The following is a 26,396-nucleotide window of genomic DNA, read 5'->3' as shown; positions in this document are numbered from 1 at the left end:
ATGGAGGAATAAGTGGATGGGCATCTGAAATAGGAGAGAAGGAGTCAGAACTAGAGGATCTGATAGATGCAGGTATAAAAAGAAAAGAGATCATTGAAACCATGAGGTTTCCGATGTGGAACTTGTGGCTGTATGAATAAGAAAACTAGACCAGTGGGGCCCTCCCCACTGTTGGCTGGATTAGGCATCGAGCTGGAGGTGCATTTGGGAATATAGGGTAGATTCTTGGGAAAGAGGGGTGGGCTGGGGCAGGGTGTGTTGGCTGAAGGGATCAGAAAAGAGAGCATTGCTTGGGGCAGAGTTTCAAGTCAAGAGAGGTGGTTAATGGGGGCTACCCCTTGGCCCGGGCTGTCTGTGTGTGAGCCAGTCCAGGATGCGGAGGAAGCAGTGGGTAGGTGGGTGAAGGTTCCAAATCCAGGAGGCACACTGAGGGACCAGCACAGAGGGGAATGGGGCATGTTGGATGGGAAGCAGCGGAGAGTCCAAAGCAATCAGGTGTGCTCCGGAGCTGTAGTAGTGAGGACAGAGGCCTCTTCATTTCGGCAAGGTTTTTTTGTTTGTTCATTTGTTTAAGTAGGTGCCATGCCCAGCGTGGAACCCAGTGCAGGGCTTGAACTCTGAACCCTGAGATCAAGATCTGAGCTGAGATCAAGAGTCAGATGCTTAACCATCTGAGCCACCCAGGGACCGCAGTTTGGCAAGTTTTATAGTAGAATCTATTTTTCTTTTTCTCCATCCCCCCACCCCCGCTTTTTTAAAATTTTAAGTAGGCTCCACACCCAACATGGGGCTTGAACTCACAATCCTGAGATTAAGAGTCCCAGGCTCTACTGACTGAGTTAGCCAGGTGCTCCTTTCATTTTTTTTCTCTTAAAGACACAGTACAGGGAATTGGAGAAGAAACTAATTTGGGGGAGGGGATATTGGAATGGCCGTAGTGGCCACAGGCAGTGTGGCAGGTGACCCCTGAGCTCCCACTTGCTGGCTGGGTGGCAGTGCTGTGGCTAGAGTGCTTAGCTCAGCCCAAGAGTGCAGTGCAGGACTGGCTGCCCTGACTCAGAATGCATGGCCAAAGTGTGTTTGAGGTAGGTTTGTTTGACTGATTGGGTTTCTGAGGCTTCAACCCAAATCATTGTGCATGTTTTGAACATACTCAATTATTACAAAGTAACCTTGAACTAAAAACGTGCTGCAGATGATCTTGAATGCACCAGCTCTAGTTCAAATTACTGTGCTTGACTCTCAGAATCTTGGTAAAAGAAGACAGGTCCTGGACCCTCCCCTGGGTATCCTGGCCAGCACTCAAGTCTGTTGTCATTTTTATGCATCCATTCCTGTGTGAGGGAACCTAGTTTTGTTCTTTCTCTCTCTCTCTCTTTTATTTTTTATTTATTTTAAAAAAGATTTTATTTATTTATTTATTTGACAGAGATAGAGACAGAGAGAGAGCACAAGCAGGGGGAGTGGTAGAGGGAGAGGGAGAAGCAGGCTCCCTGCTGAGCAGGAGCCGGATGCGGGGCTCGATCCCAGGACCCTGGGATCATGACCTGAGCCGCAGGCAGGTGCTCAACTGACTGAGCCACCCATGCGCCCCTCTTTTTTTAAAAAGATTTTATTTATTTGAGAGACAGAGCATGAGAGAAAGAGATCACGAGCATGGGGGGAGGGTATAGGGAGAAGCAGACTCCCTACTGAACAGGGAGCCCAATGCATGACTCATCCCAGGACCCTGGGATCATGACCTGAGCCGAAGACCGACTTAGCCACCCGGGTGCCCCTTTCTCTTTTTTTGAAGCAAACTCTATTGCCAATGTGGGGCTCGAACTCACAACCTGGAGATTAAGAGTTGCATTCTCTACCAACTAAGCCAGCCAGGTGCCCCAGTTTTGTTTTCTCTCAGTGGGAGAGAGGAAGAGCTCTTGAGAACCTGGTCTGTGCTTTATATTCATCGTTTACCAATTTTAGATTTCCCCAAGAGGCGGGGTGCTTTTATTTCCCTTTTCATTTGAGGAACCTGAGACTCAGGTTGGTCATGTGGTGAGTCCCTGGTAGGCCTGGGGCCCCAACCAAGGTCAGTCTGTCTCCGGAACCCTTCTGTTTCCCAGAGATGTTGAAGGAGACAAAATTTAATGAAGAATCCTGGAGATGAAGGGACACAGGTCTTCAGGAAGGAGGCCCCAAGTCTGTAGAAGCAGTGGGAGGGGAGAGGGAATTCGTGGGTTTAAAGACCACAGGGGAAGCCCAGGTGGGAGGAACAAGTGCCACGGGCAGCAGGTGCCACTGGGCCAGTCTGTGCACTGTGCGGTGTTGCTTCCCTGGCTTATTCCCTGTCCCCTCTGTCTTCAGCTGACAGCCGCAGTGGTGAGGTCTGGTGTGGTGGTCAGGATGGCGGAGGAGCAGGAGTTCACCCAGCTGTGCAAGTTTCCTGTGCAGCCCTCACACCCGCATTGTGTCAACAACACCTACCGGAGTGCACAGCACTCCCAGGCCTTGCTCCGGGGGCTGCTGGCTCTCCGGGACAGTGGCATCCTCTTTGATGTTGTCCTGGTGGTGGAGGGGAGACACATTGAGGCCCATCGAATCCTGCTGGCTGCATCCTGTGATTACTTCAGGTGAGTTACATTCACATGTTCTCACAAGTAAAGTAGCACAGGTAATCCTGGCTCCACTAGGTGTTTGTGTTGGCACCCACAGTGACCCAGTGGGACGAACCAGTCAGAAGCTGCCAAGTCCCCTGCTCTCCCCGAGCTCCCACTGCTTGTTACAGTGACTCACCAACACTGAGTGGGACAGAGGGGTCTTGGAATCTGTTTTTCTTTCTACTTTTTTTTTTTTTTTTTAAGATTTTATTTATTTGAGAGGGAGAGTGAGCGAGAGAGAGCAGAGCACAAGCCAGGGGAGGGGCAGAGGGAGAGGGAGGAGCAGACTCCCTGCTGAGCAAGAAGCCTGATACGGGGAGATCCCAGGACCCTGGGATCATGACCTGAGTCAAAGGCAGACGCTTAACTGACTGAGCCACCCACGCACCCCTGAATCTGTTTTTCTTTCAGCTCTTCTGGGACATGTTCTCTTTTTTTTTTTTTTTTTTTTTTAAGTAATCTCTAGCCAGTGTGGGTGGGGCTGGAATTCACAGCCCTGAGATTAAGAGTGGCATGCTCTTCTGAGCCAGCCAGGCTCCCACCTTTTTTCCTGTTTCTTAAAAGACAACACGCTTGACTTTACTTGTCCTGTTGCATTTTATAAAATGAATTTTCTGTATCTTGGTATAAAACAGATTTTGTTTCCGTTTACTCTGGTTTCCCCAACATTTCATTTTGAGAAATTTCAGATCTGTGGAAAGTTGAAAGAATAATATTACGTACACCTGAATACCAGTTGTTACATTTTACTGTATTTGCTTTCTCTTCACGCACAAAGACATATACACACCTTTTTTAAGATATTGGCACTTTATGCCTTAAACTTTCAGTGTCCTCTCCGCCCCCCAGTGGTGTTCTTATAATGCTAACTAGAAGCCCACATGAGCCTGGTCATCAGGCTTTGGGTCCCTGTGGGTGCTGAGGCCAAGGCCAAGTGGTCAGTTGTGTATACACATTGTCCACACAGCCATGTGATGTGGGAAGTTGTGCCTTTTGTGCCCGTTCCCTGGCCGTCTTCCTTCTCATCTTTTTTTTTTTTTGGTTAAGATTGTATTTATTTATTTATTTGAGAGAGAGTGAGCACACATGCACAGGAGCAGGCAAAGGGACGAGTAGACTCCCCGCTGAGCGCAGAGCCCCGCTCGCCCCCAGTCTGAGATCATGACCGTAGTAGAAATCAGATGTTCAACCGACTGAGCCACCCAGGCGCCCCACACCCTCTCATCTTGAGGGCCTAAGCCTCTGACCTTCCTCCTTCCCCCCCACCCCCCCGCCCATGGATTCTTGGTCCCTTAGGGTTTCTGTGGCCTCCTTCATGACCCCATCCCAGCCATTGGCACATTGGGAAGAATTGGTGCCACTACCCTTGTTGTACCCTGGTGAGAGGAGGAGCCCCAGCCCCAGCCACCTGATTCCCATTCCAGCTCTGATTCTGTTTCATTGTTTCGTCTTCAAGTATTAGTTATAGTTCTCAGTTTTTGTTTTTGTTTTGTTTTGTTTTAAAGATTTTATTTATTTGAGAGAGAGAGGGAGTGTGTGGCGGGGGGAGGAGTGGGAGTGGGAGGGGAGGGGCAGAGGGGAAAGGAGAGAGAATCTGAAGCAGACTCCGCACTCAGCATAGAGCCTGACTTGGGGCTCGATCCCACGACTGCGAGATCATGACCTGAGCCAAAACCAAGAGTCAGATGCTTAACCTACTGAGCCACCCAGGTGCCCCTGTTTTTTTGTTTTTTAGAGTAATCTCTATTCCCAGCGTGAGGCTTGAACTCATGACCCAGAGATCGAGAGTCGCACACTCCACTGACTGAGCCAGTCAGGTGCCCCAGTTCTCATTTTTTGGTTTTAGGAACTATCAAGTGAAATATTTCTTCATGGTGTAAGTACCTCCTATTCTCCAGAAGGAGTTTATAGAGAGCATGACCGGTGGTGGCCTAGGGCAGACATGGCCAGGCTTTCGTGCCTTGACTTATGCTGTTACTCAGCAGTGCTGCCCTTCTCTGCCTTTCCTGCCCCGCAGTGTTATCTTCTGGGCCCAGCTGAGGTGCCTCTTCCTCTGGGGAGCTTTCTCTAGTTGTTCTGCACCCTTTCCCAGCCTCTGGCTCTCAGGGCTGGCTCCTCCCTTCAGGAGGCTGCTGACCCCTTGGGGACAGAGAGCTGCATGGCCCTGGATCACCCTTGTCTTGGGAGGCACCCCCTGCAGGAATCCTCCTTTGGTGTATACTCTGTGCAAGGTTTAGGGATTGACTAAACCGTGCATCTTGGGTCTTGTTTTTTTGACTTGCGGTAATAACTGTCCACTGTACTAATCTTTTGGCTCCCATGGCCCCCTCCTGCTTTGCCCTGTCTACTTCTGTGCTGGTTCCTGTGCTCCCCACCCCTGTGTGTCAGGAGGCACAAGTGTTCTGTCCTGCATGTGGCCTCCCTGGATCACACAGTTTTCATACTGTGAATTATAAGATACTCAACTCAATGCCTGTGATTTTGAAAATTTGGATAAAATTGATGATTTTGTAGAAAGTATATGTGGACAGAACTTCACCCCTGAAAAAGAAAGTTATATTCTCCACAAAAACATGAAGCCCAGACATGTCCTGGGGAGTTGTGCCTTTTATGACACAGACTCTGATGCCCTTTAAACTTTCAGAGCAGAGAAAGAGAAAGGAAGTCCCCCCCAAAAATTTTTTTTTAAGATGTTATTTATTTATTTGACAGACAGCACAAGCGGGGGGGTGGCGGAAGGAGAGGGAGAAGCAGGCTCCCCACTGAGCAGGGAGCCCGATGCAGGGCTTCATCTCAGGGCCCTGGGATCATGACCTGAGCCGAAGGCAGACCCTTAACTGACTGACACCCAGGCATCCCTCTAAAAAATTTTTTTAAAGATTTTATTTATTTATTTATTGAGCAAGCGAGAGAGAGAAAGCACAAGTTGTGGTGGGGGAGCAGAGGGAGAGGGACAAGCAGACTCCGTGCTGAGCACCGAGCCCAATGGGGACTTGATTCCACAACCCCGAGATCCTGAGCTGAAATCAAGAGTCGGACACTTGGGGGGCCTGGGTGGCTCAGTTGTTAAGTGTCTGCCTTCAGCTCGGGTCATGATCCCAGGGTCCTGGGATCGAGCCCCACATCGGGCTCCCTGCTCTGCGGGAAGCCTGCTTCTCCCTCTCCCACTCTGCCTGCTTGTGTTCCCTCTCTCGCTGTGTCTCTCTCTGTCAAATAAATAAAATCTTAAAAAAAAAAAAAAGAGTCGGACACTTAACCAACTGAGCCACCCAGGCGCCCCTGAGAGTTTTCACATTTTTTAAAGAGAGTTACATAACATTGGTATCAAAATTGGACAGATAGCCAAGATACAAGAAAATTGCAGCTCATTTGTGAATGACAGTGTGGAGCCTTCAGTGAGACCTCAGTCCAGAGCTCCGCAGCACTACCATCCCTCTCCCTAATGTATTGCAAAGCAGCAGACCCTAGCCCGGGGGGGCTTCGTTCCATGTTATTCACTCAAAGAGGACCTTTTACAGATATCAGCATCCATTCCTGCAGCTAAAATACTTTTTTTAAAAACGATTTTATTTTTTTATTTTTGAGAGAGCACGCGTGCGTGTGCATAAGCAGGGGGAGTGTCAGGCAGAGGGAGAAGCAGGCTCCCTGCTGAGCAGGGAGCCCAATGCGGGACTCAATCCCGGGACCCTGGCATCATGACCTGAGCCGAAGGCAGACGCTCAACGACTGAGCCACCCAGGCATCCCTAAAATACTTTTTGAATTGGTGAAAAAAAGTTGAAGGCACCAGTTTACCCCTGCCCTCCCACATCATCTCCCCACCTCACCCCCCTCCCAACCACGGTAACTATTTTTAAAAGTTCCTCTTTATCCATACACAGTTTCTTTTTGCAAATACTAGTCCAGAATTCTGAAACCCCCAAAGCCCTGCAATTTGAAAGTTGTTTTGTTTTGTTTTTTTGTTCCACTGTGTTGCTGAAGCTTCTAAAGTGTATTCAGGGAGTCTCCTAGAGCCGTTTTTGTTAGTTGATAGCTGTCCAGTCATTAATTTTGTGGGGGGAATGGGGAAAGCTGGGTTCTCCCGCATTGCCCTTTTTTCCACGAGTTTTTGTTTTTTAAATTTTGGTCCAAATCTATTAAACTACAAAACCTGCCCTAAACTGATGTAAGGCTAATTTTATTTTTATCCTACTTAGTATATGTCTTTTACATTTTGCTTTGGAAATACTAAGGAGTTTGGATGTGAGGTACTGACCCAGACCCTACAGGAGTGTGACATCATACATGGCATGGGTGCAGTGTTTCTCCGGTTGAAATCTCTTGAATTCTTTTTTTTTTTAAGATTTTATTTATTTATTTGACAGAGAGAGACACAGCGAGAGAGGGAACACAAGCAGAGGGAGTGGGAGAGGGAGAAGCAGGCTTCCCGCGCGGAGCAGGGAGCCTGATGTGGGGCTCGATCCCAGGACCCTGGGATCATGACCTGAGCCGAAGGCAGACGCTCAACGACTGAGCCACCTAGGAGCCCCCTGAAATCTCTTGAATTCTGAAACATACTTGGACTCCAGGGTTTGGACCAGGGATTGGAGGCCTGAACAAGCTGACGTAGGGAATGTTTCCCATTGTACATCTGAGGGCGCTCATTGGACATCTGGTTATGATATCCTAGCAGCAGAGGCGGCCTTCATTCTGCAGTGTTCTGTGCTGTTCATGCCCCCCACTTACTCTGTCAGTGCCCTGCTGTGATTTTTCAGCACATGATAAGATTTACCGTCTTAACTGTTTTTTTTTTTAAGATTTTTATTTATTTATTTGACACAGAGAGAGACAGTGAGAGAGGGAACACAAGCAGAGGGAGTGGGAGAGGGAGAAGCAGGCCCCCCGCCAAGCAGGGAGCCGGATGCGGGGCTGGATCCCAGGACCCTGGGACCATGACCTGAGCTGAAGGCAGACGCTTAACGACTGAGCCACCCAGATGCCCCCCATCTTAACCATTTTAAAGTGTACAGCTGAGTAGTGTTAAGTGTATTCATGCTGTTGTGGAAGGGGTCTCCAGGACTTTCTCATCTTGTAAAACTGAAACTCTGTACCCATTAAACAACAGCTCTCTATACCCCTCCTTTCGGCCCCTGGTAACCACCATTCCACTTTCTGTTTCTATGAATTTGACTACTCTAGGAACCTTTTATAAGTGAAATCATACGTATTTGTCCTTTGTGACTGGTTTCTTTCACTTAACATGTCATCAAGATTCATCCATGTTGTAGCATGTGTCAGAATTCCCTTCCTCTTTAAGCCTGAACAATATTCCACTGTGTGAATAGATCACATTTTGTTAATCCGTTCATCTGTGGAGGGACACTTGCATTGTGTCCGCCTCTTGGCTATTGTGAATAATGCTGCTATGAACGTGGATGTACAAATATCGTCTTGAGACCCTGTTTTCAGTTCTTCTGGGTATATACCCAGAAGTGGAATTGCTGGGTTATATGTTAATTCTATATTGAATTGAGGAACGTCCATACTGTTTACCACAGTAGCTGCCACCATTTTACATTCCCACCAGCAGTGCACAAGGGTTCCATTATCTCTGTATTCTCACCAACATGTATTATTTTCTGGGTTTTTTGGGTAGTGGCAATCCTAATGGTTTTGAGGTATGGACATCATTTTATTCTTTTTTTTTTTTTTTTAAGATTTATTTATTTTAGAGAGAGAGAGAGCACGTGCACGGGGGTGGGGAGTAGAGGGAGAGGGAGAGAGAATCTCAAGCAGATTCCACGCTGAGCAAAGAGCCTGACACGGGGCTTGATCTCACGACCCTGAGATCACAACCTGAGCTGGAACCAAGAGTTGGATGCTTAATTACCTGTGCCCCTCAGGCACCCCAGGACATCATTTTAAAAGTTCTTCACCTTTTAAGTTTTTATTTTCTCATAATTTCAGTGTTACAGAAAAGTAGTAAGGCTATGATAAAGAATTAGGCATCCATTTTTGGTTAAAAACAACAAAAACAAAAGGAGTGGATGTATATTTTATTTTTCTTTCAACCTTTTTTTCCCTCCCTAACTCTTATTTTGAAAGATGTCAGGGACACCTGGGTGGCTCAGGTCGTTGAGCATCTGCCTTCAGCTCAGGTCATGATCTCAGGGTCCTGGGATCGAGTCCCATGTTGGGCTCCCTGCCCAGTGGTGAGCCTGCTTGTCCCTCTCCCTGCTCTTGTGCTCTTGCTCTCTCTCTCCCTCTCAAATAAATAAATAAAATCTTAAAAAAAAAAAAAAAAGATGTCAGTCCTATAGAAAAGCTGAAAGATCAGTACAGTGAACAACTGTGCCCTTCACCTAGATTCATCGGTTAGCATTTTCCATATTCACTTCAGAATAAGTTGTGGATATAACAGTTTATCTGGAAATAATTCAGTGTACTTCCAAGAGTAAGAGCCTTCTCTACTATATCTGTAATAACATTATAAATCTAAGAACATTTATAGTCCTTCCATAATTTTATCTGATACTGAATCCATAGTCAAATTTTCCTAATTGTCCCCAAAATGTCATCTGTCTCCTTCCTTCTTCCCCTCTCCATTCAGGATCCAGTCACAGTCCACACATTGCATGGACACCCCAAAGAGTGAGTCAGTGTACCACAGAGCACAGGAAAGCACCCTGAGGGGGTGCGGGTGGAGTAAAATGTCTCGGAATAAATATAACGTGCAGGTGCCAGGTCTGTGAGCAGGTGACCTGCAAGATCTCCACAGAGACCCAGAGGCTGGCTTGTGAGATAGAAGAGCCCATCGTGTTCATCACAAGGATGCTAGCTAGCTCTCTCTCCATCAGTCTATGTGTGTAATGCATCCCCAATAAAAATACCAAGAGACTTTATGGGGGGTGGGGGATTACACAAACTGATTCTAAAGTCCAAATTTACAAAAGCAAGCGGTGGCCAGGAAATTATTGAGAAGGTAATAAAAGGAGACTGGCCCTCCCCTGCGGTCATATGTGTTACGGAGCTGTAGTAATCCAGACTGCTCCTGGTACCTGAGATGTGGGAACATTATTGGGAAAGTAGTGACTTTGAACAGACACCAGCCTGCCAGGAACTTGGTGTGTGATAAAGATGGCATCCCAAGTGGGGGAAGGTGATGATGGGGTGGCCCTCTCGAAAAACAAAGTTGCCCCTTGCCTCATGTTGTACCAAAATAAACCAGGTGGAATGATTTGTTGTTGTTGTTGTCAAATGATCCTTTATTGAAATATTTTCCTTTCTAGTTCTTTTTTTTTTAAGATTTTATTTATTTATTTGACAGAGACACAGCAAGAGAGGGAACACAAGCAGGGGGAGAGGGAGAGGGAGAAGCAGGCTTCCTGCAGAGCAGGGAGCCCGATGCGGGGCTCGATCCCAGGACCCTGGGATCATGACCTGAGCCAAAGGCAGACGCTTAACGACTGAGCCACCCAGGTGCCCCTCCTTTGTAGTTCTTAACTAGCTGGGCATTCCACTACACCACTGTTGCTGTCACCTATGATGTCATGAGAGTGGCAGCCATCAGCATTGCAAGCCACAGACTGGGCAGTCCCCAGGATCACTTGAATGGTTCCAGAGAGTGAGTTCTCTGGCTAAAGAAAGCTGCTGCATCTATCAGGCAGTGTTGATACTCTCATCAAAAGTGATGGTTTCACTCTGCTTAATGTTTTTCTGCTTCTTTCTGTCTCTTGGAGGTTCCTTGAGGGGTTTGATAATCAGGGCAGAGGCAAAAGGTGTGACCACTTCACTCTAGGCCTGTCTGTTCTGTGTGTGTTTGTTTGTTTTACTTTATTTTTTATTTTTAGATTTTATTTATTTATTTGACAGAGAGAGACATAGTGAGAGAGGGAACACAAGCAGGGGGAGTGGGAGAGGGAGAAGCAGGCTTCCCGCTGAGCAGGGAGCCTGATGCGGGGCTCAATCCCAGGACACCAGGATAATGACCGGAGCTGAAGGCAGACACTTAATGACTGAGCCACCCAAGGTGCCCCTGTTTGTTTGTTTATTTTAAATTTTAAATAGGTTCCAAGCTCAGCCTGGGGCTCGAACGCATAACCCTGAGATCAAGACCTGGGTGCTTAACCAACTGAGCCACCCAGACATCCTGGGGCTTGTCTGTTCTGAATGGTCAGTTTCACTGTAATCCTCAGACCCTTCCAATCACTGGTTGCCTTGGTAATGTCATCACTAACCTTTTTTGGAAACAGTCCCGGGGCCAATCTTGGGGGCCAGGGCAGACATGGCACTGACTTCCCCACCAGTGGACCTCAGGTGTAAGTAAGACTTTGATCTCATTGGGGCCAAACTTGGTGGAGGGAGCATGGTGGAGGCGGCTGGTGTTGTATGAACCTGGATTCAGGATGACCAAAGAGAGTTGCACCTCAAGTGGATCAGCAATTTTTCTTTTTTTTAAGTAGGCTCCACGCCCAATGTGGGGCTTGAACTCAGGACTCTTGAGATCAAGAGTTGCATGCTCTACCAACTGAGCCAGCCAGATGCCCCAATCAACAATTAAAAAAACTATAGAGGATAGCATGGGGAAATTTTGTTTTAAAGATTTACTTTTTTTATTTGAGAGAGTGCACACATCCATGCGAGTTGGGGGGGGGGGTGGCGCGAGGGGCAGAGGGAAAGGGAGAGAGAGACCTCCTAAGCAGGCTTCACGCTCAGCATGGAGCGTGACATGGGGCTTGATCTCACAACCCCGAGATGATGACTGAGCCAAAACCCGAGAGTCCGATTCTTAACCAACTGAGCCGCCCAGACACCCCGGGGAAACGTTTTTTAATGTTACCTCAGAGGGAAAAGCCTTTCCAGGTCTGGCATAAAACTCACAGGCAAAAAAGAAAATGAGAAATCTGCAATCAAAATAGACAAACTTCTGCATGGCAAAAAGCATCATAAAATCAAAAGATTTGAGATAGAAAAAAAAAATTTCAACTCATTCGAAAAAGAGCAGATTTTGTCAAATTAACAAGACAGAGTCTAATAGAAATTGGACAAAGAATCTGGACTGTTTAAAAAAGAATATAGAAATGGCACTTTAAAGGGTGCCTGGCTGGCTCAGTTAGATCTCAGTTGGATCTCGGGGTCATGAGATTGAGCCCCACGTCAGGCTCTGTCCTGAGCGTGGAGCCTGCTTAGGATTCTCCCTCCGTCCCTCCCTCCCTCCCTCCCTCCCTCTCTCTCTCTCTAAGAAAAAAAAAAAAAAGTAACCCAGGTGTATTGCAGCCACAGGTTAAATCAACCGTGATAGCCTTTACTGGAAGAGGGGCAACCCTATGTATACCAGTAAGGAGCCATTTCCAAGATGCATTGTTAAGTCAAAATGTAATGTAGAGTGTAAGGTACGTGGACTGCCTTTGGATGTAGCTCTGCCCTGGGAAGGGAACAGGTGGCCTGGAGCAGAGCAGAGGAGGGAGGGCCAGAGGGAAACTTTCACCCTGTTGTAAATTTTAAGTCTTGTACTGCTATATATATTACCTAGTTGAAAAATAAACAAAATGTGAAAATAGCTACTCTGTCCTCTGTGTGTGGCTGTCGTATTGAGCCCTCCTGTCTCCCCTGACCACCAGCCTCATTAACTAGCCTCAGGGGCATCTCAGTGATGGTGACTCCGACCTCACTCTCTGACCCCATTCCTCCCAAGTCCCTGTCAGCCCAGCTAACCCAGCCAAGGGCCCTGGTTCCTCCAGGGCTCTCCTAGATTCAGTCCTTCAGCATGTTCTCTCTGCCACCGGGCCTTCCCCAGGCCTGCAGGAACCCTCTTGCCTGAAAAGTCTGCTCACATCACCCTCCTGTGTAAAATTCCCCGACAGACAGTGCTTCATTATGCTTGGATTTCAATCCTGACTCAGTCTTGACCTGGAGGAAGCAGGATCTGGCCCTGTTTCACCTGCTCACTTCCTCTTTGCAATGGCCTGGCTGCCTTGTGTACCGAACTCATCCCTGCCCCAGGACTTGAGCTCCTGTCTCCTCCACCTGGAATGCCATGCACTGGCTGGTGAGGGCCCACCCAGCTCTGTCTCAGCCTGTCCCTGCTCCTCATCACTCCCCCTGCTCCGCCTCTCCCAGCCAGGTGCTCCTAGGTCAGATGCCCTGTTGTGCTTCTTTCTAGCATTTCCTCACTCAGAAATACCTTGTTCTTTACTTGCTCTCCTCCCTAGCATCAAACTCCTTGTAAGTAGGAGTCTTAATCACTTTACTTGACTGTTAATCCTCTGACTTTAAATGGTACTTGGCATTTAGTTAGGTGCTCAGTGTATTTTGAATGGGATGACTTTTATGACTTCCCATTTATTCATTCTTCCATTCATTCATGGCATGCTCTGGGCTGCTGCTATGGTCCAGGAAGTGTATTGTGGGTGCAGCAGAAAGCAAGCCGGACTTTGTCCCTGGCTCCCAAGAGGCTCAGGGGTAACACCCTGCAGCACGTGAAACGCAGACAGTGATTTCTAGGATGGCTCTCCAAACTTGCTCGGGAGCTGGTGGGCACCTTCCGTGGCAAGACTCCGTGCTCAGAGCACAGAGCGAACCAGTGTTCTGTTGCGCATCACTGCTGGCTCAGCCTGTCCCCTGCTCCCTCTCGTTCTCTGCGGCCCGGGCTGGTGCCCTTATTGATACAGATTTGCTCATCATGGGGCTTGAACTCATGATGCTGAGATCAAGACCGGAGCTGAGATCAAGAGTTGGACGCTTAACCGACTGAGCCACCCAGGCGCCCCTACGATTGATATAGATTGATATGACAATGCTGTTTCATGTGTTTACTTTGCAGAGGAATGTTTGCTGGGGGATTGAAGGAGATGGAGCAGGAAGAGGTCCTGATCCACGGCGTGTCCTACAATGCCATGTGCCAAATCCTGCATTTCATTTATACCTCTGAGTTGGAGCTCAGCCTGAGCAACGTCCAGGAGACGCTGGTTGCCGCCTGCCAGCTGCAGGTGAGGCTGCCCTCGCTCCAGCAAGGCAGACCCAAACCCAGGGGGTGATCCCCAGGTGTCTGCCGGGCAGTGGCGTGAGGGGCGTCAGCAGACGAGGATACCAGGCAGCAAAGGAGACTGCAGGTAGGGCAGAAGCTCTCGGGTGGTGCACGGCTCCGCCAGCCCTGGTGCCGAACCAGAGCAGCTCCGAACGCCTCCAGGCCCCTTTGCCCTCCGCTCTTCTGCTGGTTCCTTTCTTTCTGCCCGGGTCTCCCCGCCCCGGAGAAGATCCCACATGTCAACACGTGGGCCAACCCCGAGGCAGGTGTGTGACGCCCCGCGTGCCCTGATGAAGCTGAGCTGCTCCCCGAGTTGCCCAGGCCTTTTCTGCTCATCCACCCCACTTGGTCTCGCCAGTCTCTTTGAAACTACTTTCCTTTTTGTCATTGAATTTTGAATACTTGTTTTCCTACAGAACTCAGAAAGTTTTCTGAGGCTTTGACAGCGTGACTTAACGTTTTGGGAGGCTGTGTTACCTCGGGGGCGTTGGTGCGGTCACACAAGGGCTGGGCCTGCACATGCCTTTGCTTTCAGGAGCCGTTGTCAGATGGGCTCATCTGGCTGAAGAGACGTCTCATCTTACATTTGTTGAAAGTGAAAATGAAATGCTATGCTGAATTCATTATCCTGACCTTTTCTCAGGTCAGAACACGTTTGGGGCCATCAGAAAGAAGTCAGGAAAGCCAACCTGTTCAGGGGTGTCTGGAGGCCCCACACTGTGCGGCAGGGCCCCAGCAATGCCCTGCGCTGTCCCTCTCAGATGGGTGGGGGGGGAGGCCCTTGGCCTGTGCTTGTTGGGTTGGTTTGACCATGGCTCACCATATGCAATGAGTAGATGGAGTTGAGCCAGTGCTCCTGAGTACTTTAGCGCTTCTGAGGCCATTGTGGGGGCAGCACGGGATGGAGAACCCCTGCTTTACCTCGAGCAGCCCAGCTTTTTGGGGTTTTATTTTTAACATAGTGGGCTTCTATGCAATTTTTTTTTTTTTTAAGATTTTATTTATTTATTTATTTGACAGAGAGAGCGAGAGAGATAGAGCGAGCACAAGCAGGGGGAGTGGCAGGCAGAGGCAGAGGGAGAAGCAGGCTCCCCGCTGAGCAGGGGGAGCCCGATGTGGGACTCGATTCCAGGACCCCCGGATCATGACCTGAGCCGAAGGCAGATGCTTAACAACTGAGCCACCCAGGCTCTCTGCAATGTTTTTTTGTTTTTTTTTTTTAAAGATTTTATTTATTTATCTGACAGAGAGAGCAGAAGCAGGGAGAGCGACAGGCAGAGGGAGAGGGAGAAGCAGGCTCCCCGCTGAGCAGGGAGCCAGACGTGGGGCTCGATCCCAGGACCCTGGGATCATGACCTGAGCCGAAGGCAGACGCTTAACCATCTGAGCCACCCAGGCGCCCCCCCCTGCAATGTTGTTTTTAAAGCAAGTTTTACTTGGTTTAACAGTTCCAAGTCCATAGGCACCAGGGTCATGTTTGTTCGTGTAGCCAGTGACCACATGCTCCCCATGTGCTGTGCCTTGCACTAGTTCAGGATCAGACTATTCCTGGTGTCCCCAGAGACCTGGATCTGAATCCCAGCAAGACTGTCACCACAGGGTAACCCCCGGCAAGGGTTCCTTTCTCCGAGCCTCTCATGGGGCTCCTGTACTGGGCAGGCCTGGGGTGATTCCTCTGTGAGCTTCCCTAGCAGAGGGCCCCCTGCTGTGACAATGAGGATGGGAAGGAGAGGGTGACACTGTCCCTGGGTTTTTCAGGAGCTGCTTCTCATGCCCACTGAGGGCTGTTTGCTCTCACTTCCTCCCCAGAACCAGGTCCTCAGTTTCCTGGCCCACGATAGATCAGAAATAGTATTTTAGGAAGAAGAGGCAAAGTAGAAGTGCCTGCCGAGGGAGAAAACAGGTAGTTGAGTGAAGACTTTCAGGACCTAACAGAGCCCTATAGGGACGTTCCATCTGGGGCAGACACATGCCTGGCACTTTGCCTGTTTCCATTCAGCCCTTAGCTAATGACCTGGCAAGCACAGAGTATCTTTGGAATGAGAAAAAAATAAAGATAAAAAGATTTTAAACATTTATTAATAAGCTTCACATACCAGCAGAATTACTCTATGTGTACTGGTTAATTTGTTGATGATGAGTGAGGTATTTGATGATGAGTGAGGTATTCCCATTTTTAGAGCAATTTCAAAATCCTGTTTTCCTAAACAACTTAGCAATGCCTGGCAGCTTTCTCTAGAGCCCTCCTCTCTATCTCCTTCACCCTGCCATGCTCTGATTGTCTAATCATGTGATAGCCTCTGAGCCTGGGGTTCACTTCTCAGCTCCTACCTTAACACTGTTCTTCTTACTCACCTTTCAACCCACCAGTTCTGCGTGACTGGAAAAGGGCAGGTGTCGGCCACCTGGGACCCGTGTGCTAGCCAGAGTCCTGTAGGGCTCTGCCCAGGCAGGATGGCTTCCAGCCTTTTAAGAACTGAGCGGAGTTCCCCGGAAGGGTGTTGGGCGAGCATCTGAAATGCCCTGCTGACAGTTCTTAGCTCATGGGGGGTTCAGGGCCCTGCTCCTGGGGTAGGGGGCGGGTTCCCTGGGGCTGCAGCTTTGGCTGAGCCTGCAGCTGGGGGAGCGGGCGGGGGGTGGGGAGAAGACAGCTGAATATCTTGGACAGAGCCTGGGGTCCCAGGTACCTTCCAGAGCAGGGGTGGCTGATGTGGTGGCCACTGTGCTGCTTCCTGATTCTCTGGAGATTCGCTACTTTTGATCTGAAGGTGTCCTCTCTGTGCCAGATAGTTCCTGGGTACGGTCTCATTTTCAGTTTATTCCTCTCCGCTTATAGAGGAGGAGACCGAGGCTCAGAGCACTTAAGAACGTGCCACAGATCTCCTCCAAGCCTGGATTTAAACCCAGTCAGTCTGCAGTGAGCCCCAGTCGCCTCTAGAGTTGGGGGAGAACAGCTCTGCCACGCCTCTACTTCAGGAAAGGTTGGGGGGAGCGGAGGGGGGCCAGCTGTAGCCCACGGCTGTTATCCTTTGTCTCCCTCGCCCAGACACCGTTCCCAGCCCGGGCTTGAATGGGGCTTGTTCTCTTCACAGATCCCAGAAATCATCCATTTCTGCTGTGATTTCCTCATGTCCTGGGTGGACGAAGAGAACATCCTTGATGTCTACCGGCTGGCGGAGCTGTTTGACTTGAGCCGTCTGACCGAGCAGCTGGACACCTACATCCTCAAAAACTTTGTGGCCTTCTCGCGGACTGACAAGTACCGCCACCTTCCCCTGGAGAAGGTCTACTCCCTCCTCAGCAGCAACCGCCTGGAGGTCTCCTGCGAGACCGAGGTGTACGAGGGCGCCCTGCTCTACCATTACACCCTGGAGCAGGTGCAGGCCGACCAGATCTCGCTGCACGAGCCCCCCAAGCTCCTGGAGACAGTGCGTTTTCCCCTGATGGAAGCTGAGGTCCTCCAGCGGCTGCACGATAAGCTGGACCCCAGTCCGCTGAGGGACACGGTGGCCAGCGCCCTCATGTACCACCGCAATGAGAGCCTGCAGCCCAGCTTGCAGGGCCCTCACACAGAGCTGCGGTCGGACTTCCAGTGCGTCGTGGGCTTTGGGGGCATTCACTCCACGCCGTCCACTGTCCTCAGTGACCAGGCCAAGTACCTGAACCCCCTACTGGGAGAGTGGAAGCACTTCACCGCCTCCCTGGCCCCCCGCATGTCCAACCAGGGCATCGCGGTGCTCAACAACTTTGTGTACCTGATCGGAGGGGACAACAATGTCCAGGGCTTCCGCGCCGAGTCCCGGTGCTGGAGGTAGGCGAGGGTGCTGGGCTGAGACTTCGTCTGTGGGGGATGCTGTGGTGCGGGAGTTACAGGCTCAAGAGGCTGCTTGTGGAGTGGATTCTGCAAGGGCTGAGGCACTAGCCTTTTAAATTAATCTTGTGGCTTGTCGGGGTACACCTGTCTTATGGAGTAAAGTCCAGGCTAATTTGGAGAGTGCGGGCCACCATGAGGCAAGGAAGAGGGGACTGGGCATGCTTGTTTTCGCTCTTGTCCTCTTCTCAGACCCACTCACCATGGGTCACACACCCCGCTATCTTGTGGGTGAGGGACTGGGTTGTGAATGACGGTGCACTTGGACTGGCTGGGCACAGGGATCGGCCTCGGAAGGAGCGGACCGAGTTGCCAGGAGCACTGGGCAGGGCAGCTGCTCCTTCCATCTTGCCCTCTCCAGCTTTGACGTGTCTCATCCCAGGTTCCCTTTGCCCATCAGCTGTGCTCTGCTCTCTTTACCACAAGCCCCTGGTGGAGAATGGCTTCCTGTCCTCCCTCCCTCTTTTGTGGTGTACAGTCCTCAGCCCAGGGGACCCAAAAAGCCAATGGGCATCGCTGAGCTTCATGCCAGATTTCATTACCCCTGCCTGCCCTGGCGTCAGTGATGTTGGTGGGCATGGGGTCCCCCGAGGTCTTTTGAGCAGGCAGTTTTCCAAGAGCAGGAGGGTTATTGTGATGTACTATATATGTTTTTTCTATAGGTTAGGTCTTTATACACAGTTCCTGGTTCATAGCTTCTAAAACCCTTGGAATTACCTAAGAGGAGGGCACTGATTTTGTCTTTTGTTATGTTAACGAGAGAGTTAATGCCAGAGTGGCGCCCCCAAGCGCCCTCCCTAGGAACTACACCCAGCATTTCAGCATCAAGCGGCCAGAGCTTCGAACTCTGTGACTCTCGAAGCCCCTGAATGTGAGGGGTTGCTGGTCACCGGGAGAACCAACCCTGCCATTTAGAGGGTTGGAATTTTAGTCGCGCCCTCTGACCTTGGGGAGAGGAGAAGGGCCTATGGTTGAATCAGTTGCCATTGGCCAGTGATTTAATTAACTGTGCCTATGTAGTGAAGCCTACATAAAGGAGGGGGTTGGGAGAGCTTCGGGGTTGGCTACCACCCAGTAGTTGGGGGTGCCGGGAAAGTGGCGCACCTACCTGGGGGGGCATGGAAGCTCCCTGCCCTTTCCCCAGACCTTGCTCTGTGCATCTCTTCCTCTCTGGCTGTTCCTGATTTATATCTTTTTATAATACACGGGTAATCTAGTAAGTGTAATGTTTCTCTGAGTTCTGTGAGCTGCTCTAGCAGATTAATGAAACCCAAGGAAGGGGGTCCTGGGAACCTCTGATTTATAGCAGTTGGTCAGAGGCACAACCTGGTGCTTGTGATTGGCATTCTGAGCTGGAGGGGGTCATTGGAACCTTCCGTTGGTATCCCGTAGGTCAGAAGCATAGATAACAGCCTGGGCTTGTGACTAGTGTCTGAAATGGGGACAGGTAGGGTGGCCATACCATCTTGTAGAGTGAGCCCTCACCCCGTGGGATCTGATGCTACCTCCAGGTAGATAGTGTTGGGATTGAGTTGAATTGTAGGACACTTAGTTAGTGTCCAGGGAATTGCTTATTGGTGTGGAGAAAATGTCATGCCCCCCCCGCCCCAACACATACATCAGAATTGAGTCCAGGAACCCAAAAGAGGGGGTTTTGTGGACTGTCCTGGTCTGTAGGATGCTTCTAGTTCTGTCAGTCTATTGAGCTGTGATCCCACAAATTCATTTTTGGGGGCAGAACGAAGGAATCAGAGTAGATCCCCACAGCCTCAGCTACCATTAGGTGTCCAGGGCCCCTCCACCATACTTTGGTTTGATTTCATGGGATTTGATGTATGTGGGAAGTCTCCATCTTCTGCAAGCTGAAAGAAAGCTGGTACTGCAAAGAGAGAGAGATTGCCAACTGCTTCCATGGCTGTGAGTTAGGTACCAACCAAGTTCATGTTCATGTTTCCATCCTTGGGGGTGGGGGGTGGGGTCTGGCCTGGCCATGCCTCACAGAAGTGAGCATGAGGAGAGGGCTCCAGCCACTTCTGCTTTCTGGGCCCCAGGAAGCAATCACCTCTGTTAAACTGAAGAGACCCAAAGCTTGGCAGCTCAAGTACAGTTAAACACAGGACAGGCTGCGTTCAGAAAGGAAGAAACAATGTGTTCATTTTCTCCCTAACCAAATATCCTCCACAGTGGGTGTAGCAGCACCAGGTTCAGCCTTCCCTTGAAAAGCCTCAAAGCTTCTTTTTTAGGGGCCTCTTTCCCTGTTGGAGGGCCAAGGCCAGACCTCCCTGCTGAGAGCAACCCACAGATGTGCAAAACAGGCCTCTCCAGGGTGTTGTGGTCACCAGCCCTTAGCCTACAGTGGGGTGGTTGTGTGCCCACAGGGAGGCCGTGGGGCTTTCCCACAAGGTGGGGGGGGGCACTGCCTGCCCTCAGTCTGCCCTTTTATTGCCTTGCTGTCAGTTTCACTCAAGACTGGTCTAAATTTCCCATTGGTGAACATGTGCTGTGAGTCCCAAGCCAAACTCTGGAGAATGCTAGTATCTGCACCAGTGTTTGATAACCACAGCCTCAAACTCCAGTGACAAGGTTGGGTCATTGTGGCAGGTGGGGTGTGTGAGACCTGCCTGGCAAGGGAGGCACTGCGAAGGGGTTGGGGTGCAGTGTCTGCCTAGGTGGTGGGAGGACCCCGGGGTCTGTCATCTCTACAGGGTGGGGAGTTCCATTAATCTCTTAGACTTTTAAAACTGCCAGATGGATCTTAATTTGAACGGTCTAAGAGTTTGGTTCTCTTCCTTCTCCCCATCCTTAGTTTATGAGCCTTAGGATCTACAGACTCTCAGAATACAAGAAAACAAAATTTGCAGTTAGGGTTTGCATTTGGGGTGTTGGAGACTTCTCAGATTATATCAGAGCATTGGTACAACAGGAACCGCACATAAGAAGTTAGCTGTCTTAGCAAATTGTATTTGTACTCCCCCAACCCCGCTTACAAAGTCTACGTTACTCCACTTTGCTTTTGTGAAAGACCTACATTAGTACCTGTTTTCGCTAACCAGTAGAATTCCGAAGAGGATTTTCGCTTTTACGAAAAGAAGATTAAAAGCGAAGATAGTGTTCAGTGTTGGTGTTGCAGCGAGCATTAATAGAGGCAACATGCACCCTGAGCGAGAGTGGCGCCTCCAGGCGCCCTCCCTAGGAACTACAAGCGGCCAGAGCTTCGAACTCTCTGAGCATCCGTGCTTTATCTTCATTTATTTTGTGCATCGTTAGCAAGGTGTGACCCGAGGTATCAGAAAAGCCCTGAGAACGGTTATTTTTTGGGTCTGGGAATGCTCAAATTTTTTACCATGTGAATTAATTGTATTTGCTTTGTTTTATGCCACTTCAGCTTTTGAAAGGTTTCCAAGGAATAGCCTACTTTCATATAGGGGGACCTGTACTGACTGCCCGCCTCGCCCATGGCCTATTGGACCCTACTTAGAATAGCAACTTGTTTTCTCCCTTAGGCATTTCCATGGTTGTTCATATTTCAAAATATATTTTAAAAATTTCTTTGATTGTAATGGACTTCATTAATAGTTATGAGAATGCTTAAACTGTGGAAACACAGAAGAAAAACGGTCTGCTCAATTTAACAAAGACCCCAAAGCATTTTGTATTAACTCTAGCTTGCACGTCTGAGTTTGCAGTAGGACGATCCAAAAATCTGCCTTAAAGTGACTAAAACTGTTTATATCCTTAGGATTTATTCCAACAAAGTAGAAAATCAATCCAATAAAGAGGAAAAAGTGGAATACAGGACACAGTGGGGAGATAAGAAGTTAGCGCAACTGTGGTTGCGTCTAAAATATTGATGTATGGGATGTGTATGTGTAGTGTGTATGTGTGTGTGCACGCGAGCGTTAAATCTGAAACCACAAATCCATATGAACGCATTCGAGGAAGCCGTGAGGGCAGGAGACCAGAAGGAAGCAAGCGGAAGCATCTGGTGGGGCTTGTCTCGCTCTGGGGGAAGATGCTGACTTGCACTTGACCAGAAATGGGGTGAGGGTGACATGTACATGAATGAGAGTCGTGCATAGGAGAGGGAGTGGGAAGTGCCCATCCCAGTCAGTTGGCAGGGCCTCTGTGAGTGCTGAGCCCCTGGACTGGCCAGGGCTGCCTGCCCAGCTAAACCTTCAACTGGCTGTGCCCCTGGTCATTGAGTTCTTAAACGCCAGGCCCTTCCTGGTCTCCGTGAGAGAGCTCTGCTGTCCCAGCCCCTGCTGCCCAGTAGACCATGACTTCTGGATAGATCACCCTCTCTGTACCTCTACAGTGGAAAGACGGGTGCTTGTGTGGAGTTTCCCTTGGGATTCCCTGCACGGAGCACTATGCCTGATCCACGTCGGGTGGCCAGCGAATATTTGCAGAGTGACTGAATGATTTCACTGCTGGTAATCTGTGTTTAATTCATCTAGCCGACAGTGCGTGATCTGCCCTGAGCTACAGTGAGGTCTAGGAATACAGACCCGAACCAGTCCTTTATGAACTCCCTTCCAGTTTGACAAGGACCCTTTTCATGTGCATTGTCCTTTCTGAGCCCTCGTGATAGCTCTTGTAGGCAGGCGGCATCCTCCCCTCGGGCAGGCGCGGAAGCTGGGTGAATGCCGGAGAGAGGAGAAGCAATGCCTGCACGCACCTGGCTGGCCAGGGGCAGACCAGCTCTTAAACCCAAGTGTCTGTGACCTGTGCGCATGTTCTTGCTCTCTTGTTAGCCCCAGCCCCTGAGGATTGTTTCCTGTCCTTCCTGGCTGGCAGGGAAGAACTGGCCAAAAGGTGTAGGCAGGAAGGAGCAGCTGTAGAGCACGCCTAACCTGTCCTCAGGGGGCAAGGGATGAAACCTGTGTCTTCACCGACCCGTATATGGCACTGACCAAAGAAAACTCTGTTCCTTCTCTGATGAGCCAGTTGCAGTTCAGCTTATCCCCTTGGAGTTGGTCTTCCTGTGGAGAAATAAAAACCACTTATCTGAAAGCGACTATAATTATGCACGAGCTGTTGGGCAAGGAGGCTTCAGGAGCAGGCACTCCGTTGCTGGTACCTGAGTGGATGTCCGGGGGAAGGGGCCAGATGTGGGGCTCGGGCTCACAGCGTCCTGGTCACTCAAGGCTCTGTAATCCTCTGTATTCACCCAAATAGCATACCTGCTTGCATGTCCCGCAGAGTGCCGGGCCCGGGCCATGGAGTGGGGCAGTGCTGAGTGCTGGCAAGGTAGGTGTGGACTGGCCTGTGAAGGGCCAAGGCTGCTAGGCTAAGTGAGGATTTTGGTATGAGCTTGGGCTTGGGGGTGAGTGTGGGATTGGGTGAGCAGAGGGAGCACGGGGTTCTGTTCAGGACGGGTGAGCAGCCAGCTGGAGATGGCTAGGAGGCCTTTGCCACGTGGGTCCGACATGCCAGAGGAAGAAGTGAGGGGTGATAGTTGGTCTCCTGGGATGGCTGAGATCGCATGGGTAGAGCATGTGAAGGCCTTCAAAGGCAGATGAGGGGCAGAGCAGCCTCAGGGCCGTGGGAGGGGGTAGTTGCACAAAGGAGCTCAGAATGAAGCTGCTGCTTGGGGATATGACGTTTTTAAAAGGTTGATGGAGAAAGAAGGCAGGCTTGGGGACAACTGTATCTCCCAGGAAAGGGCTGTCGGGAGAGGAAGCTTTGCAGTGCTGGGGCTCAGCAGGAGCTCAGGAGAAGCTAGGCAGTGGTCAGCTTCCCTGGCCTCCTCTAACTATTCTCCTGGGAAGCCCCTCAGCACAGCATTGCTCCTCTGGCCGCGTGGGCCTGCTGTAGTCAGCCCAGCATGGCAGATCATTCTCACTCCACCAGCTGGCAACAGGCAGCTTAGGAGAGGAGCATGAATTGATGGAGGGGTGGGCTGTGACAGGAGCCTGGCAGATCACCCCAGAAGGAGTGTTGGCATTGACTGGAGGCTGGGAGGCTGTTGTGTCTGTCCACGGGTGGGGCCATAATTGGGCATTCCTGAATGGGGACAGGGCCGTGTGGACCATAGATCTGGATAGGTGAGATGGAGACGGCTGTAGGAACAGCCGTGTGGCAGCCTGGGCTGGACAGATGGGTGGGCTAGAAACCCTCCCCATGAGATTACCCCTAGAACGTATTGGCATTGTGGGCAGAAACCCAAGGGGCTCCTGGCCATGCCTTCCACGCTCTGTGCTGGGGACACACCCATGTTCAGGCAGGTAGCAGCCTGCTGGTGTGGTTGTGGGTAGGCATGTGCTGGTGTGTCAGGGCAGCTGGGTGGGGGGGTGGATCAGGGTACAGCGGTGGAACAGGAGGTATGGGCCTGCTAGCCAGGCTTTCTGGCCACTCAGTGATACACTGCCCTCATGTTCCCTCAAAAGGTATGACCCAAGGCACAACCGCTGGTTCCAGATCCAGTCCCTGCAGCAGGAGCACGCGGACCTATGTGTGTGTGTTGTGGGCAGGTACATCTATGCGGTGGCGGGGCGCGACTACCATAATGATCTGAATGCTGTGGAGTGTTACGATCCCACCACCAATTCCTGGGCGTACGTGGCTCCGCTCAAGAGGGAGGTAAGGAAACCTCGCCAAGAGGGGCCTTTTCCTGCCCACTTTCCTTCCAGGGTGTGCAGAGAGAGTGGATGGCCAAGCCAGGGAAGCAGGCCTAGTGGGTACCTCCAAAGATGCTGCACTGTGATTGGGACAGGGGACCCCTGAGGTTCGGCCAGCCCCCGGGGGGAGATCCTCACCAAGTGTACACCACATCCTGTTCCCCAGAATTTCATCCCCACCTTGGTCTCGCCACCTTAGTCCCAGGAAGCTGCTTTATTTTTTATTTTTTTATTTTCTTAAAGATTTTATTTATTTGAGAGAGAGAGAGAATCTGAAGCAGACTCCCTGATCGTGGAGCCCGACATGGGGCTCGATCCTATGACTGCGAGATCAGGACCTGAGCTGAAACCAGGAGTTGGAGGATCAACTGACTGAGCCACCCAGGTGCCCCCCCAGGAAGCTGCTTTAACCCTGCAGTTCAAATGTAGACCGAAGCCTTCCCCTTGTCTGTCCCTCAGCACAGTTGAGCTGAGCTGAAATGTGTCCAAAGATGTTGTTAAACAGGAGGGACACTGTGATAGAGGAGGGCGCAGGAGCCTCAGACTTGTGTACGGGCCTCCCGGAGGGTGGGGCCTTTGAAAAGCAAAAAAAACCACTTTAGAAGTTGTATTTCATATTTGTTTGCTTGTTTTTAAAGATCATGTGTATCCAGGGGTATCCCTGGGCACTGTAGACGCAGAGGGTGGCGTGGGGACACACGTGGGCTGTTGTCCAGGCCCTGCCACAAGAGCTCCTGCCTGTCTGGACCTCTTTCCGCATCTCCTCTCATCTCCAGTCCTCCCAAGGCTGTAGTCTCTGACCTCACGGGGCTGAGGTCTCCCTGATGGGTCCAGCTCTTCTCCATGGCCCACAAGGCCTCTGAGGCCAGGGGTTCTCACTGTAGTTCCTCCCAGGCAGGGAAAGCTGGCCTGCTCCTCGCTCCTCAGCTTCCCTGGGGAAGGAAGCACCTCTGATGGAGTACTTCCTACTCTCAATCTGCAGAAAGGAAGAGATTTTGCATGGGAAAGATCAGGGGGTCCTTGAGATCTAATGGACCCCTGAATTCTGTTCTGGAAAGGAATGAGTAGGAATGGGGGGTGTTGGGCTCTGGGCCCCGGGGGCGGGGGGTGGGGGGGGGTGGGGGGGGGTGGGGTGTTTCTTTGGAAGCTGCAGGTCTCTGATGTGGCCACAGGGGGGCAGCCTCAGCCTTCAACCAGGTTCTCCCTATCAATGTTCCTTTCTTCCTTCATACCATTCATTTATTCAGCTACTATTTATTAAGCACCTACCAGATACCAAGCCCTGGGAATCCAGTGGTGATAAAAGATGAGAAAAGTTCCCCTCCAGACCATGGTGTTCACAGCCTAATAGAGAGACCACTCTTAACCACTAAACAAATCAGTAGAGTAATTGCCAATTGTGCTCAATTGATGAAGGAAATTGAGAGGGTTGAGCTCAGCATTGTGCAGGGAGGGGGCTCTGGCAGGACTAATCTGAAAAGACTGGGGAAGGCCCATCTGAAAGAGATGTTGATTAGACCAAGGTCTAAAGGAAGCAGCTGCTGGGAGAGGGAAGGAGCTCCCAGGCCAGGAGGGGTACTTCCCAATCTGAGAAAGAGGGATGGCATGAGGAGGGATTGTGAAGAGACAAGGATAGAGAGGAGCAGCTCCTGAGCCATTGGGCGGTCCAGGTGGGGGTGATGGTGGCTTGGCTTAGGGTAGAGGCTGTGGGGAAGGAGAGAGATGGGCAGGTTTGAGGTATAGTTTGGAGGTAAATGGACCAGACTTGCTGATGGATCAGATGTTAGAGAATGAAAGGGGATAGATCATGGAAGATGCCCAGGCTCCAGGTTTGAGCACCTGGGTGGATGGCTAAGCTGCTGACCAAGAGGACAACTGGGTTTGGGAATGAAAAAGAAAAGGAAGGGTTCCATATAGAACATGATAAATATTCCAATGGGAAATGTTAGTTTGACATTAAAAGTCCAGCTCAGGGGACTGGTCAGCCAGGAGATAGAAATGTAGAGGCTTTGTCAGGACATGATGGTGTGCTGGCCATGGGAACAGTTGTGATCAGCTCAGAGGAGTAGGGACTATAAGAGGCTTGTGGAGGGGCAGCCAGGGAGGTAGATGGGAAACCTGCCAGAGAGCAGGGAGGGGTTCTTCTGTGAGCTGAGGGGGCCCCCAGGTCCTGGAGAAGGCAGGTATGCAGCCCACATTGCTAACATAGAACCCACAGTCAGACATAGCAAATGACGGAGGGAAAAGGCCGTTAGCCTCATC

The 26,396-nt window shown here is 50.5% G+C and overlaps 1 protein-coding gene across 4 annotated transcripts in view; it reads left to right on the top strand.

Annotated features, from left to right (window-relative positions):
- Positions 1-26,396, top strand: part of KLHL22 (kelch like family member 22) — a 39,170-nt gene that overhangs the window by 3,470 nt on the left and 9,304 nt on the right. For 3 of the 4 annotated variants that reach the window (XM_036104296.2, XM_036104298.2, XM_036104297.2), the window contains exons 2-5: positions 2,347-2,612; positions 13,440-13,605; positions 16,736-17,454; positions 23,904-24,096. In XM_036104296.2, the coding sequence (XP_035960189.2) occupies positions 2,386-2,612; positions 13,440-13,605; positions 16,736-17,454; positions 23,904-24,096 (1,305 nt within the window). In that variant the 5' untranslated portion in view covers positions 2,347-2,385. Of the gene's footprint in view, positions 1-2,119; positions 2,246-2,346; positions 2,613-13,439; positions 13,606-16,735; positions 17,455-23,903; positions 24,097-26,396 lie in introns of those variants that run through there. The other variant, XM_078060671.1, reaches the window with a different exon arrangement.

The sequence above is a fragment of the Halichoerus grypus genome, chromosome 13, assembly GCF_964656455.1.
Source record: "Halichoerus grypus chromosome 13, mHalGry1.hap1.1, whole genome shotgun sequence".
Lineage (NCBI taxonomy): Eukaryota > Metazoa > Chordata > Mammalia > Carnivora > Phocidae > Halichoerus > Halichoerus grypus.
Note: the sequence above shows the minus strand (reverse complement) of the source record. Positions and strands in the feature narration are given on the sequence as shown.